A 16,470-nucleotide genomic window follows, 5' to 3' on the forward strand; every position below is an offset into this window, starting at 1 on the left:
TTCAATGAACAAGGTTTTGAAAGTGGTTTGACTATTTCTTCAATTCACTGTAGAAAAACTAAGCATTGCAGCCTACAATACAGATACATTGTTACCAGATAGAAGTATGAGAACAAAAAGACAGTATTTTCAAATTTCTTGTTCACTGCAAAAATACCACCAGGTGCCCTAGTAGAATTAGCAAATTACTGAAAGGGTATCCTAACCAATGAGCTGGAGTTGAGACACTTTAACCATTGTGATAATTAGGTTTCCTCAATAGGATTACTCAAATTTCTATGAAAAAAGTAAAAGAGAATGTAACTTATGTGTGTGTGTGAAAGAAAGAGAGAGAGAGAGAGAGAGAGAGAGAGAGATCCAGCTTTCAAAGCAAGACAGCTTAGTATAATATAAGAGCTCAGACTTCCTCATGTAGTTAAGTGGGAGTCACTGACATATTTTAATCACAATAATGACATGATGGAATTTTGTTGTAAGAAGAGCACTTTGGCAGCAATAGAGAGTGTAGACTGTGAGGTATGAGGCAGTAGGTAAGAAGATGAGTTTGAAAGAAAATTCAATAGCTCAGTGAGCTTAACTAAGGCAATGCCAATGGTATTAAGAGAAAAATAATAAGAAAGACAGGTCTTGGTTATTATCTAGAGGTAAGAGTGAGGAAAGGCAAAGAGAAAAATGGAACATTACTTCCAAGTTTCTAACTTGGTGGTGGCTGGTGGTGTTTCTAAATCAACTGAGGAGAAGAGGAGTGTGAGTCAAGAAAGGTAGAGTCAAGGACATTCACTCTGATAGCCACAATTCTCTCAAGCAATCAGGAGGCAGGGGCATCTTCTTTTTTTTTTTTTTTGAGACGGAGTCTCTCTCTGTCGCCCAGGCTGGAGTGCAGTGGCCGGATCTCAGCTCACTGCAAGCTCCGCCCCCCGGGTTCCCGCCATTCTCCTGCCTCAGCCTCCCGAGCGGGTGGGACTACAGGCGCCGCCACCTCGCCCGGCTAGTTTTTTGTATTTTTAGTAGAGACGGGGTTTCACTATGGTCTCAATCTCCTGACCTCGTGATCCGCCCGCCTCGGCCTCCCAAAGTGCTGGGATTACAGGCGTGAGCCACCGCGCCCGGCGCAGGGGCATCTTCTAAAGAAAATAGGAGAGGGTTTATGTGGGAGAGACGTAGAGAATAGTCCAAGTTTCAAAAAGTCACTAATGAAAACAGAAAAGAAAGCCGGCCAAGGAATAGTCAAAGTTTTTGAGCAGTGTAAAAATCTTAGGTGAGCATGAATTTGTGGTAAAATAAATCTGCACAGTTCTGTAAACTTGTAGTGACATCAATCTGCACTGTCTACTGTATGATTTTCTTTTTTTCTAAACAATGCTCAGCGATGTAGGATCTATCAGTAGAGGTATGGACTACTACGGACTGACATAGAATTGCAAGTTTCAATATCAAGTGCAATGGGAATGTAAGACAATGACAGAGATGAGGGCTCTGTGTTGTAAGTTGTAAGGCATTAACCTTAGGGTCCAGGATGAAGAAAGAAAGAAAACCAGAAGGGTAAAGGATAGTCTTCAAGGGAATTAAGTTTTAAAAACTATAGGTATCAAGAAAACTGGATTGCAGTTTAATAAAAATGAGAGAATAATAAAGCTGGAAGAACAGGAGGTACTGAGATTAAATACTCTTAGGTGGAGAAATTTTAGATCTGTGTTGTTCAATATGGTAGCCAAGAGCCACATGTGACTATTTACATTTACATTAATTAAAATTTAAAAATTCTTCTTCAGGGCTGGGCACCGTGGCTCATGCCTGTAATCCCAGCACTTTGGGAGGCCAAGGTGGGTGGATCACTTGAGGTCAGGAGTTCAAGACCAGCCTGGCCAGCATGGTGAAACCCAGTCTCTACTAAAAATACAAAAATTAGCCTGGCATGGTAGCAGGCGCCTGTAATCTCAGTTTCTCGGGAAGCTGAGGCAGAAGAATCTCTTGAACCTGGGAGGCAGAGGTTGCAGTGAGCTGAGATCTTACGACTGCACTCCAGACTGGGCAACAGAGTGAGACTCTGTCTCAAACAAATAAAGAAAAAAATTGTTCCTCAGTCACGCTGGATTGCAGTGGCACATTCTCAGCTCACTGCAACCTCCGCCTCCTGGGTTCAGGCAATCCTCCCAGTTCAGCCTCCCAAGTAGCTGGGACTAGAGGCACGTGCCACCACTCCCAGCTAATTTTCTCTCTCTCTCTCTCTCTATATATATATAAAATATATAATATATATTTATATATTATATATAATATATTATATATTTTTTATTTTATATCTATATATTTTTTTATATATATATATTTTTTTTTTAAAGATATGGGGTTTTGCCATGTTGCCCAGGCTGATCCCGAACTCCTGGGCTCAAATGATCTGCCCACCTCAGCCTCCCAAAGTGTTGGGATTACAGGTGTGAGCCACTTCACCCAGTCACACTAGCCACATTTTAAGTGACGAATAGACACATATGGCTGGTACTGTCCATATTCCATAGAGCAGATAAAACAATGCAGAAAGATCCATTGGAGAGTGTGACTCTAGACAATGCCAGGTTCTAGGAAATGCTCAGGAGTGTCAGTTACTGAATGAAGAACATGGAGACAAAAGCTGTTGGAGAAGAGGCAATCAAGGAGCCAGGAAGGCAGGATATTGGATAGGTTTTCCACAGACATGATGAATTCAGCCAGGATGGTGGCAAAAGTTCTGATGGGGAAGACATGAACTAGATAGTGTAGTCCTCAGTGGATGTATTAATAGAAGGTGTGACCAGATAGCTGAACACCTACACTTTGTTGGGAGTAGTAATATGCTTCCTGGTGGTGCATCCTAAACCCTTCATGCCTTACCACACTGCCCCTTGCTCTTGAAACATGCCTGACTGGCTCAATCTAGGCTCTGACACTGATATCACTTAAACTTCTCCTGGTTCAAAAACCACCTTTTCTAAAATTGTATCAAATTGCTTCTGCCAACTCAATACTGTTGGGTGTAAGAAGAATCTATTGAATTAATTCTATATGGCCAAGTTGACTAGGTAGCTGAAAATAATGCATTAATGGGCAGAGGTACAGCTTCATATAGAAGATTTACAGAGATTATCTTTACTATCACAAAGCAGTCTTTTAAGGAAGAACGAACATAGGTAGTTTGATTTGTGTTATGTCTGCTGTAAACAATAGAGTAAAGAAGACATTTTAAAATTGACCTGTAATTCAGTGCTAAGCTTTTTAAAAAATGGGTTCTACTAAATCTAAGGAGGAAGAAAGTGTGGTGGAGCTTATATCTCTTTAAAATTTAATTTGCTAACTCAAAGATTAACTTTGTGTTTATAAACACATTTATTACAATATAGGACTTAACCTGAAGCTTTTATGATCAATTTAAGATAAATGATTATCAGGTGAAAATGTGGTATAACTAGTTATCTTGGGTATTCATGACTAAAAATACCACACAAAACAATTTCCAGTGGCATCAGAGCTAGTTGTCGCCATCATAACCTCCCTTCCCTTTTGAGAGTTGGCAGCTGTAAGCTATGAGCCCACAGTAATCCTTCCCCAGTAACATTAATTCACAAGTCAACACAAGTTCTCCAGTTCTCTCCCCACTGCCCCTCACCCTAGCAATTACTGTAAATACCTTGACGAAGAAAGGTTTACCATTTTGAAAAAGTTGTTAACACTTTGTGTGGATAAATAGGTGAATAGTCTTTCTCTCTGCAACTTAAAAATTGTAAGCTGATATAAGCTCTGTCCCTCTCCTTTCCTTTCACCATTGCCAATCTCTCTGAACTTTGTCCATTCTTGTTAATATCTGCAATTCTATTTCCACTGGCTTTTAAGAACTAAGAAGGAGCTGGATGCTATGCCTTTGTGTTTTATTTTTCAATGAACTATATACATTTTTAGTCTGTTGGTTCTGCTAGGTTGTGTAGTTATTTGTGTGTAATAGGCTATTCCATAGCAATACGCAGTGGAAAATTCCTTTTGACAAGCCATAGCAAGCTTAATTGAGTCATGCCGTATACCATTAAATAGCTTCCAGTGGGGCAAACGTTCTCTTTCCTAAGGTAGCATATGCTTTCCCTGGGTTTCAACATAACAATATGTCCTCACGTGACTAAGGAAATTACTTTTTTCATTTGGGAAAAGTTTCAGAAAGGTATGGAGTTAATCTTTGAGTTAGCAAATTAAATTTTAAAGAGATATAAGCTCTACTACACTTTCTTCCTCCTTAGATTTAGTAGAACCCATTTTTTAAAAAGCTTAGCACTGACTTACAGTCAATTTTAAAATGTCTTCTTTACTCTAGTGTTTAATCATTCCCTAATGAGAATCCCGTATCAATTCTTTTAAAATTTTTATTTTATTTTAAATATCACACAATAATATTAATAGAAACTCTTCTGTCAAGATAGTATTTCTGGTTCTCTCCCATTGACTTTGCCTGAAGTCACTCCAAATTCTGACATTACTCTTCACGTTTTCAGGACAGATGCTGTTAGAGCTTTCAGCAAAAGTAGTAGATTATCAGCATACATTAGTTAACTTGTGAACCTCCATCTGAATATTCTTCAGCTACCAATGGGATCTGTGTGATTTTCTAGCTTCAGTGTCAGTCTGAAGAGTAACATCAGAAATGGGCACCATCCTTACTTCCCTCCCCAGTGCCGCAATGAGGCAGGGAAAGGGAGATTGTAAACCGTTGGTTCAAACCATATAAATGGATAGAAAATAAATTGTGCTATCTGCTCTATTTGTCCCCAAAGCCAAATTTACCTAACACATAATACAAGTAGTCTCATTCAATTGCATCAAAGGACTTTTTGGCATCTAATAAAATTATTGCTATTGGTTCTACTTTTCTCTTTGTATTCCAGATGAGTTGAATTCATCTATGCAGATTATCTCCCGGGCATAAAGGCTTCTTGGATACGGGTCTATTAGATTTGTGATTATTTGGTCACGTAGCCAGGTGTGCAGGTAGCTATTATTTCCTACCTGCCCACATTGTATGAAAGAATATTTTTCACAATACTTCTAAGGGAGTAATATGCAATCTAAGTATAAGGTTATAGGAATATACATAATAAGGTAAAGAACTGCAAGACACTTTGATTTCCAACCACAGATAATATCTGATGCTTAAAAAAATTCAGTACAAACCATTTCAATGCATTACATTTATTCACAGTCTATTTCTGAAACTAGTGGCTGCTGAGCGTGCGGATGGCAGGGAGAAGTTAATGTGTTGGTAAGCAACCTAAATTTTTATAAAGCTATTTTGAAAGTAACTCAATGTCACAGAAACTAATATCAATTACTCTTTGCTTTACAACCGACACTGCAAGTCTGCTCCAAATTCCCATTCTTCAGCTCAGCATCTGCAAAGAAAAGGAAGGCAGAGAATACCCTCCACTGGAGATTTCCGGGTATCAAAATCACAAGACACACTTCTTTAGACTATGGCCTGAAACAGTTCAAAGGTTGTTTTTTCCCCAAGTATTGATTAATCCTTTCATTCCCTGGGAATAGGGTATTACACAAAAGGAGGAAACTGAACAATGGAAAATAGGGGTAAAGTCAGTTAATAATCTTGAGGGTTCAAATAACCTCCACTCTGTGAGACAGCACAGTGTTGGGAAAAAGGCCTGGGTGTTGGAACCGGTTTTGATCATGGTTCTACCCTTTAACTATGACATATGAAGTTTAATGATTTATAATTAGCCAAAGAGAAGAGAAGGTGAGGGAAAACATGCATCCTTTTCTTACAAATAATAATACATGAGGTCGAGCACAATGGCTCACACATGTAATCCCACTACTTTGGGAGGCTGAAGTAGGAGGATCGCTTGAGGCCAGGGATTTGAAACCAGCCTGGTGAGGTCGTATCTCTACAATAATAATAATAAAATTAGCTAGGCATGATAGTGTGGACCTGTAGTCCAGGCTACTTAGGAGACTAAGGCAAAAAGGTAACTTGAGCCCAGGAAGTTGAGGCTGCAGCGAGCCATGACGACATCACTGCACTCTAGCTGGGTTGGGGGCACTGGGAGGAACTAAATTCCATTTGATTCAAAGTGAAAAAAAAAAAAGGGTTTAAATGAAAATGAAACTCTGCTGGCTTTGCAGGACTGGCCTGGCACCTGACCAGGAAAGGTTAACGAAGGTCAAACGAGCCTCCCACTGCATGGCCAGGAAGTGGTTTGTGGAGAAATGGGTTTGGAAGATTTATCTGGTAAGTTCTCAATCATTCAGCTGTGGCCAAACTGAAAGCCTGTGAGCTGTACTCCTGACACCCAGAGTGCGGAAGCCCCAGAGGGTGAAATCCCCCAGAAAATTCATGTTCTCCCCTGGGATGGGGGTGAGGAGGCCATGCAGAAAGATGTTCTGAGAAACCAGTGCTCTAAGAAAGTAACATGTTACCAGACCATGCTTTTTCTAGTTTTAGAACATTTTATATAACTCATAAAACAGTGTTTGTATAAAAATTCACATAAAGTTGCTAGAAAGCATACAATTTCCAAAAATGTCCTGGGTTTTCGTTACATTCGGTTTTCTAAGGATGCACTCCAATCAATGGAAAAACGCAGACACTATGCAAGATTTCATTATCTTTGGTAAAACTATTCTAATCATTTTGTCTCTTCACAGTATTAACCCTGATAACCACTTTGTGCAGGGTCTGCTATTATTAGGATGTCAGAAAAACATTAAAGCTGGATCTACGAGAGGTAAGTATTTCCGAACAGCAGTAATGGCTCCTTGGCCCCCATCCCCACTTCATATATCTATACAGTCTATCTTCATATAGCTATACAGTCTATCTTCATATATCTATACAGTCTATCTTCATATATCTATACAGTCTATTGGCTGTACCCTTTACTTACCAGTGTAGCCTTGGCAAACTACAAACAGAGCTGAGCTTTGGTTTTCTCATTCACAAAAGGGGGTTATAATATTTATTCCTGAGTTTGTTTTAAACATCAATAAAGACAACATATACAGAGGGTGCAGGGGCTCACGCCTGTAATCCCAGCACTTTGGGAGGCCAAGGTAGGTGGATCACAAGGTCAGGAGTTCAAGACCAACCTGGCCAAGATGGTGAATCCCCATCTCTACTAAAAATACCAAAAAAATTAGCCAGGCGTGGTGGCGGGTGCCTGCAATCTCAGCTACTTGGGAGGCTGAGGCAGAAAATTGCTTGAACCCAGGAGGCAGAGGTTGCAGTGAGCTGAGATCACGCCACTGCCCTCCATCCAGCCTGTGTGACAGAGTGAGACTCCACCTCAAAAAAAAAAAAAAAAAAGACAACATATATAAACAATTTACAGAATATTCAATGCTCAATAAATGTTATCTATTTCATTATAGTTTTTTTTTATCTTCTCATTTAAAAAAATAATTTCAACTTTTTAGATTCAGGGGATACATGAACAGGTGTGTTACATGGGTATAATGGATGATGCTGAGGTTTGGGGTACAGATGATCCCGTCACCCAGGTAGTGAGTGCAGTACCCAACAGGTAGTTTTTCAGCCCACACCTCCCTCCTTCCCTCCCCACTCTAGTATCACCAGTGTCTACTGTTCCCTTCTTTATGCCCATGTATACTTGATGTGTAGCTCCCATTTATAAGTGAGAACATGTATTAATATTTAGTTTTCTGTTCCTGAATTTGCTTAGGAGAAAAGCATCCACCTGCATCCATGTTGTTGCAAAAGACATGATTTCATTCTTTTTTATCACTGTGTTAATATCACACGGGGTACATGTACCACATTTCCTTTATTCAATTCACTGTTGATGGGCAGTTAAGGTGATTCCACATCTTTGCTATTGTGAATATTACTGTGATGAACACACAAGCATATACGTCTTTTTTTGGTAGGACAATTTGTTTTCCTGTGGGTATACACCCACTAATGGGATTGCTGGGTCAAATGGCAATCCTGTTTTAAGTTCTTTGAGAAATCTCCAAACTGCTTTCCACAGAGGCTGATGTAATTTACATTTCTACCAACAGTGTATAAGCAGGTCCTTTTCTCCACAGCCTCACCAGCATCTGTTATTTTTTTTATTTTATTGACTTTTTAATAATAGCCATTCTGACTGGTGTAAAATATTATCTCAGTGTGTTTTGATTTGCATTTCTCTGATGATTAGTGATGAAGAGCACTTTTTCAAATGTTTGTTGGCCATTTGGATGTCTTCTTTTGAGAAATGTCTATTCATGTCCTTTGCTCAGTTTTTAATAACGTTATTTGTTTTTTGCTTGCTGATTTAAGTTCCTTATAGATGGATATTAGACCTTTGGCAGATGCATAATTTGCAAATATTCCTCCCATCCTGTAAGTTGTCTGTTACTCTGTTGATAGTTTCTTTTGCTGTACAGAAGCTCTTTAGTTTAATTAGATCCCACTTGTCAATTTTTGGTTTTGGTGCAATTGCTTTAAGTAATAAAATTATATATATACACACACAAACACAGATACATGCATTTTTCAGTAATCATAGGAAGCTATAATTCAGTAGCACACCAAGTATTCAGATTAAGCTTCATCACATTATACTGGGTATACTGGGAAAATAATGACATCCAACAAAGTACAGTGTGCAGATCTACTCTGTGATTAACCTACACAAAAGAAACCTATTTTTAAAACCTATTGTGTCTGAAGATAAAAAAACAAATAATGACAACTTAAAAAAGAAAACATCATTTCTACCATCATTGCCCTTCTGTATTTACCCAATATACTTGATTTGGTTCAAGAGTTCTAGCTTTACTTTATTGATTTGGTCCAAGAGTTCCAGCTTTACTTTATTTCTATTTAATTATTATTATTATTATTTGCTACAGAGTTTCACTCTTGTCGCCCAGGCTGGAGTGCAATGGTGAGATCTTGGCTCACTGCAACCTCTGCCTCCTGGGTTCAAGTGATTCTCCTGCCTCGGCCTCCTAAGTAGCTGCGATTACAGGTGCCCGCCTGTAATTAGCCACCATTCCTGGCTAATTCTTTTGTATTTTTAGTAGAGTCGGGATTTTACCATGTTGGGCAGGCTAGTCTCGAACTTCTGACCTCAGGAGATCCCCCTGCCTCGGCCTGACAAAGTGCTCGGGTTACAGGTGTAAGCCACCGTGCCTGGCCTTTAGCTTTACTTTAAACATATCAGTTGGACATAAAGAAAAACAAATGATTAACACATTTAAGGTACAGAAAAAAAAATTCTTCCTAAGACTTCCTGATGATATGAACTCGGTTACATATGCTTGCAAACCAAAAAATATTAATAAGCAAATAGTCTCTAGTTTAAATGCACAGAATGTAATGAACAATTCAAAAGTATCCAGCTTTAGCAGAATTTTGTATTTCTATAATCAGATGAAGTTTTTTTTTTTTTTTTTTTTTTTTTTTTTAAAGGCCGGTTTCCAAAGAGATGCTATCTTTTGAGATGTGCTGCATAATTTTTCTTAATAGTTGGAAAAATATGTTTGGACTCTAAGTGAAGTAATTTCTGGAGAAAACGTGTGATTCTAACCAAAGCTAAAACCCTAAGAACATAGAAAGAAATGTATACAGTATTCCCACGATTTATGTAAACATAGAGAGCCACTTAGTAAATGGCATTGGGTTCTGGTAATCACATAATCCACTCTCATTAGGCATCTCCATCTTGTGCATTAATATGTGACATCATATTCTCATAGAACATTTTATAACAAAGTGAAATAAAAAGCCCTTCCAGATTGTGAATGTAAGATAATCAGATTCTGTAGTGCTCATTATGACTGCAATTATGTAACAAAACCCTCCAAATATAGCTCAGTTATTGCAGTCATTAATCATTCTGGTTTTGTCTCAAGCACTTGCTTTATAGCCTGCTGGATAGACTCCATAATTCTATAAGCTGAATGTCGAAAGTCAAACATGTGCAATGTGAATCTGCTGTTTTAAAGGCCTTTCAACATAATTTACCCTTTCAATTTGTATTTGCGAATGCAAAAAAAGTGGGGGAAATAAAGCTGGTGTCAACAGAGTCACTGACCTTCGCAGTAAACATAAGATAGTCTTTAACAGAAAACAACTTTGCAAATAAAAAAGCTATTTTGCTAGAACTAGAAATAGTATTGCTTAAAAAGTTAGTCTCAGAATACCAATCAGTTCTGAGACAATCAGTTACAAAAGTGTGGCCGGGGGAACCTTGAACAAATCTGTACATTTGATATGGGGGAAAATGGTCAGAGCGCTGGCAAGTGTGCATTTTTGAAGGTTCAAAGCACTATCATAGAGAGAATACAGATCTAAGCATGTTATGCATAAAACCACATATTCTGATTAATTTAACTATAAAATGCCAAGCAAAGACAGCAGATTTATTATATAGAACAAACACCATCTGCACCACCTTAAATCATTGCTGCAGATATATTTCTAGGAAAAAAATGCACCTGAACGATTCTCAAGCCTAGATTCTAAGACACTAAAGTATTAACTAAATAGGATTCCAAACAGACCCAGAGAAAGTTACTGCATAATTATTTAAATATTTATTTAAATGTACTGAGTTCAGAAAAATAAATATAATAACACATAAACATGGTTTATAAATTCATGTCACCATTTTCCTGTGCTCCATGATTTCTTCAATTTGGCTACATACATTGGGCCCCAGGCTTTGCCCTTATCTGGAATCACTAAGAGCCCACATTCCTGGCCAGTGGGAGAAAATGTGAAGTTGTGGGAGCAAGTCCTTGCTATTCCTTTAATGTCCATAGGCATGATGTTACTGTGGGAGTTTAAAATTTCACTGATCACATCTTGATTTTCTGCCTTGGAAAGTGTGCATGTAGAGTATACAAGTATCCCTCCAGGACGTAAGGCCTTAATTGCAGACCTGTGTACAATCCGAAAAATGTGAAAGATCAGTTAAGTATATTAGAAAGAAACCTGGGGGTCTGAGAGAAAAGATTACATAGTTAAAACTAAGTAACTTTACTCTGACTTACACTGCAATTACTTTGGATGTTTTCTAGTCTTTTTTCTAGTCTTTTTTTTTTTTTTGAGACAGAGTCTAACTTTGTCACTCAGGCTGGAGTGCAGTGGCACGATCTTGGCTCATTGTAATGACCGCCTCCCAGGTTCAAGTGATTCTCCTGCCTCAGCCTCCCAAGTAGCTGGGATTACAGGTGGCTGCCACCATGCCCAGCTAATTTTTGAATTTTTTGTAGAGACAGGGTTTCACCATGTTGGTCAGGCTGGTCTTGAACTCCTGATCTCAAGTGATCTCCCGCTTTGGTCTCCCAAAGTGTTGGGATTACAGGCATGAGTCACTGTGCCCAACCTCTGATCTTATACCTATTTCCTTCTAACTTATCGCTGGATGACTTGGAAAATGATAATCAGACCAATCAACATGGAAAAGATAGAGAGAGTAGGTTAGACTGGTTGATTGTTTTGTTATTCAAAAAGTAGGAAAATGAGGGTAGAGAACAGAATAATGAGTTTGTCTTTAAATCGATGGGAGTAAAAGTAAAAACAAAGCATACATACAAAAGCATACATAAGAAGTCATTGATTCCATACTTCCATATATTGCAATTTGGGCAACCAGGTAAAAAGTTGGAAGGTTTTTATCTAAGAAAGCTGAATAAACTATTTGGGAAGACTTCTAAGGCAGCCACTATGAGTTTTAGAACCCAAATCAAAGATCTCTGCATTCTACCATGAAGAGAGCCTATGGAGTAACAGTCAGCTCTTCAGAAAGTTGTATCACCAGATAATAGGTCTCGTCCTTAAAATACACCTCTAGGACTTTTATTGTCTCATTATTAAATAAAAATGCATAACCAAGGATTGTTACATAATTAAGGATCAGAAATGCTTAAGCAATATGTAAGAGAAAGAACAAAATAAACAATAATGACACAGGAAGAAACAAAAAATTCAGGGGACAAAAGAGAAATATGATCTCTTAAACGCAGATAGATCAGCAAAGATACAATATCCATAAAACAGTAACAGAATGCCATGAAAAAGAATCAAGAAGAGAGTTCTCAGAAACTAAATATATGGTTACCAAAATAAAGAATATTCTGTAGAAGTATTTGGAAGTTAAGATTGAAGAAACCTCTCCACAAAAAGGAGAACAGTAACAGACTGACTGAAAATGAGACAAGGTGGATCAATTACTTAGGTTCAAAATCCAAATAGGATTACTAGAAAGATAAATATATTCATTATTATTTATTGACCATCTATTATATGCTGAGCATCGTTCTAGGTAGTAAGTATATCTCAATAGACAGAACAACAGTAAAAAATCTTTCACCTCATGAAACTTACATTCTAGCTGGGGGAGATAGAATATAAAAAAATTAAGTATGTTTTGAATTAAACTGTCTCTCTGCAAAATTCCTTAGTCGAAGTCCTAACCCCTAGTGCCTTAGAAGGTGACTATATTTACAGACAGGGTCTATAAAGAAGTAATTAAGTTAAAAGTAGTTCATTAAAGTGGGCCCTAATGGGATATGACTGGGATCCTTCAAGAAGAGGACATTTGGTCACAGAATTACAGGGGAGGACCATATAAAGCAGACACAGGGAGAAGACAGCCATCTACCAGCCATGAAGAAAATCTCAGACGAAACAAATCTTGCTGATGTCTTCATCTCAAACTTCTGGCGTCCAAAACTGTGATAAAATAAACTTCTAGGCCAGGTGCGGTGGCTCACGCCTGTAATCCTACAGGCGTGATTACACTTTGGAAGGCCGAGGCAGGTGAATCACCTGAGGTCAGGAGTTCGAGACCAGCCTGGACAACATGGCGAAACCAGCCTGGACAACATGGCGAAACCAGCCAGGTGTGGTAGTGGACGACTGTAATCCCACCTACTTGGGAGGATGAGATAGGAGAATCACTTGAACCCAGGAGGCAGAGGTTACAGTGAGCCGAGATCGTAACACTTCACTCCAGCCTGGGTGAAAGAGCGAGACTCCATCTCAAAAAGAAAAAAAAAAAGAAAAGAAAAGAAAAAAATAAATAAAATATAAAATAAACTTCTATTGTTTAAGCCACACAGTCTGTAGTATTTTGCTCTGGCAACTCTAGCAAACTAATATAAATATATACACACATACATAAACATACACATATACAAAAATAAACCTATACACATATACATACATACACACATATATGTACGGGTTTGCACATATTTTTTACTTAGTATGCAATTTAGTGATAGATAACTATGAAGAAAATAAAAGCAGAATAAAAGAATTAGGAGTGCTTGGATGAGAGGAATTACAATTTTAAATGGGACAGTTAGAACAGATTGCCATTTTAGAAAGTGACATTTGAACAAAGTTCTGAGGAGGTAAGGGAGTGAGCCAAGCAGATATCTGAGAGAAGAGCTTTCGATATCAAAGGAATAGCCAGTGAAAAGACCTTCAGGCATGTTCAAGGAAAGAGGACGTCAGTGTGGCTGGAGCAAGCTGAGCCAGGGGTGGTAATTTGAGATGAGATTACAGAGTTAAGAGGAGGGGATGGAGAGGGTCTTGATGAAAACTGTCAAAACTTCACCTTTATAATGAAGAAAAAACACCTACACTCAGATCCATCATTGTTACATTTTTGAATTTCAAGAACAAAGAGGTGGTGTTTAATGCCTCCAAAGAGAAAAACAGGTCACCTATTAAGAGCCCAGGAATCAGACTGGTATCAGTGGAGAAATACATTCCAAATCCTAGGAAAAAGCAATTTAAAGTGAATCCTATTTGCAGCCAACTCATAAAATAAATATGTAGCAACAATACAGAAACTTGCAGATATCTGATGACTCGGAAATTTTAATTCTAGCAAAATGAGGAGATAAAGCAAGAAAGAGGAGAAATGTAATTCAGAAAAGAGTGGATGCAACACAGAAGAGCAGTGAAGGGAGTGGAGCCTCGGAGTAAGAGCTGTGTGGGAGTCTGGAAAAAGAGGGAGCTCTCCATAAGGAAGGGAGAAGGGAGAGAAGAGAAAGAGATGAAATGACTGAAAACTGAGAAAAACTTGAAGATGTAGTATACATAATTGGGAGGGAAAGGGAGAGATCAATTTTCTCATCTATTTGATTCTAGAAAAAATGTTTCAGTAGTATTCTGCTCATGAGATCGAACCAAGAGAGAAGGAATTTTAATTCTAACATATTATTCCATTATGCAGTGTACAATATTTACAGAATTAAACAATATACACCATATATGGGTCTTTTCAATGTTCAGAATTACTGCAAAGACCAATCTTAGTAACGTTACAGAATAGAGTTTAAGGTCTCAGAAGGAATATGATCAACCTTGACAATATGAAAGCATAGCTGTAAGATACTGGGAAGTAGAAGGGAGGGAGAAATGGAAGGCAGGGTGGGTGTGTAAGTGTTCTTATTTTATAAAAAGAAAAGCCAAAAGATATTTGCCTCTAATTATTACTTTTTAAAGAATAAAGATAAATAAAAAAAAAGATAATAAAGGTGTGATGTGTATTTAAGAGAACTTTCCCCCACTAATAGAATAAGAAATGTAGGTCTAAGTGTACGGTACTAAGTTTCAGAGCCGACAGGGAGAAACTGAGTACAGCATGAGATTGCAGGGTGCAGGGTAGTGTGAGGAGGGAAGGGTGGTATAAGTGACATAAATCCTTGCAATAGCGCAGTAGTTAATGTCTAATTTTTTGATAATTTTAGAAAATGAATAAATATTATTTAGAGATTTGGGGGTGACCTGAAAAATGAATTAGGAACAGAAATCATCAGAAGTAATTGCCTCTGAGGAGTCAGACTGGAGGAAGAGAAGAAGGAGTTGCAGGAGAACATTCCTTTTCACTAGGAGCTCATTTGTAGTTTAATTTTTTACCCATCTGATGTATTTCTGTAATACAAATTAAAGTGGAGATTTGACAAAAGAATAAATATCAGAGCTTTTGCCATGGAGGTCACTTATATGTTTTTTTGTTTTTGTTTTTTGAGATGGAGTCTCGTTCTTGTTGCCAAGGCTGGAGTGCAGTGGTGCGATCTTGGCTCACTGCAACCTCCGCCTCTCCAGTTCAAGCGATTCTCCTGCCTCAGCCTCCTGAGTAGCTGGGATTACAGGCACCTGCCACCACGCCAGGCTAAATTTTGTACTTTTAGTAGAGATGGGGTTTCACCATGTTGGCCAGGCTGGTCTCAAACTTCTGACCTCAGGTGATCTGCCTGCGTTGGCCTCCCAAAGTGCTGGGACTACAGGCGTGAGCCATCACACCTGGCCAGTTATATGTATTTTTAAAAATTCTGACTGGTAAGGGATAATCTCTCTAGAAAAGGTATTCCCTGAGGTTCCAGATAACTAAAATTTTATGGTATCCAGGACTTCTATACCTCTCATGTATTCATTTATTGATTAAAGAGATCTTTTGGGGGTTCCTACCACTGAGGGTCTTCTCACACTTTGGTGCTTGTTGTTAGTCTCTAAAAAAACTTTTTATGTGTTTCTTCTCCTTATGATTCACTGCCCTCTAAATATTCCCCATGCAAACAAAAATGGCTCCTATCTAGATGCTGGAGATGTGAACTGCTAAAGGGATAATAAATATCCTGTGGTAGGAAGAATGATAACCCTTCAATGATAACCACATCCTAATCCCCAAAACCTGTAAGCAAGCCATTTTACATGGCAAAAGGCTATGTGCAGATGTGACTAAATTAAGGATCCCAAAATGGGGAGAATATCCTGGATTATCCGAGTGGGCCCGATGTCATCACAAAGGTCCTTATCATTGAAAGAGGGAGGCAGAGAGTTGGTGAAGATGTGACTACGGAAGTCCAGGTTGAACTGACAGGATTGCTGGCCTAGGGCAAAGAGCCCAGGTATGTGGGCTGCTTCTGAAGGCTGGAAAAGGTAAGCAGACAGATTTTCCCTGAGCACCTCCAGGAGGAGCGCATCTCTGCCAGCACCTTGATATTAGCCCCGCATGGCTCATTTTGGACTTCTGACCTCCAGAAGCACAAAGGTAACAAATCTGTGCTATTTTAAGCCACTAAATTTGTGGTAAATTGTTACAGCAGCAATAGGAAACAAGTAATACACATCTAATGATGGCGTTGTTTTCTTTTTTCTGTTTTTACAGCAACACACTAAGGCAAAGGCCAATTTGCTAAGTGAAGTTGTAACTACACTCATTGTGGATCATTTTCTACTAACTATAGCAATACGTATAAGACTTTCTTTAAAAATGTTAGATTATTAAAAGGGTATAACCACTACGGAAAACAATATGACAGCTCCTCAAAAACTTGAAAATAAAGCTATTATGTGCTCCAGCAATTCCACGTCTGGGTATATTCCCAAAACAAATGAAAGCAGGGTCTTAAAGAGATATTTGCACCCATGTTCAAAGCAGCATTATTCACAATGGCCAAAAG

At 38.4% G+C, this 16,470-nt stretch overlaps 1 protein-coding gene across 6 annotated transcripts in view; it reads right to left on the reverse strand.

Annotated features, from left to right (window-relative positions):
* The window catches only part of NSUN3 (NOP2/Sun RNA methyltransferase 3), a 221,149-nt gene that overhangs the window by 150,292 nt on the left and 54,387 nt on the right, over positions 1 to 16,470 (reverse strand). For 2 of the 6 annotated variants that reach the window (XM_050778986.1, XM_050778985.1), the window contains exon 6: positions 8,398 to 10,925. The exons of the other annotated variants lie outside the window; for them this stretch is intronic. In XM_050778986.1, coding sequence (XP_050634943.1) covers positions 10,646 to 10,925 — 280 coding nt within the window. In that variant the 3' untranslated portion in view covers positions 8,398 to 10,645. Of the gene's footprint in view, positions 1 to 8,397; positions 10,926 to 16,470 lie in introns of those variants that run through there. 6 annotated transcript variants of the gene reach the window in all.

This window comes from Macaca thibetana, chromosome 2 (genome assembly GCF_024542745.1).
Source record: "Macaca thibetana thibetana isolate TM-01 chromosome 2, ASM2454274v1, whole genome shotgun sequence".
Taxonomy (NCBI): Eukaryota; Metazoa; Chordata; class Mammalia; order Primates; family Cercopithecidae; genus Macaca; species Macaca thibetana.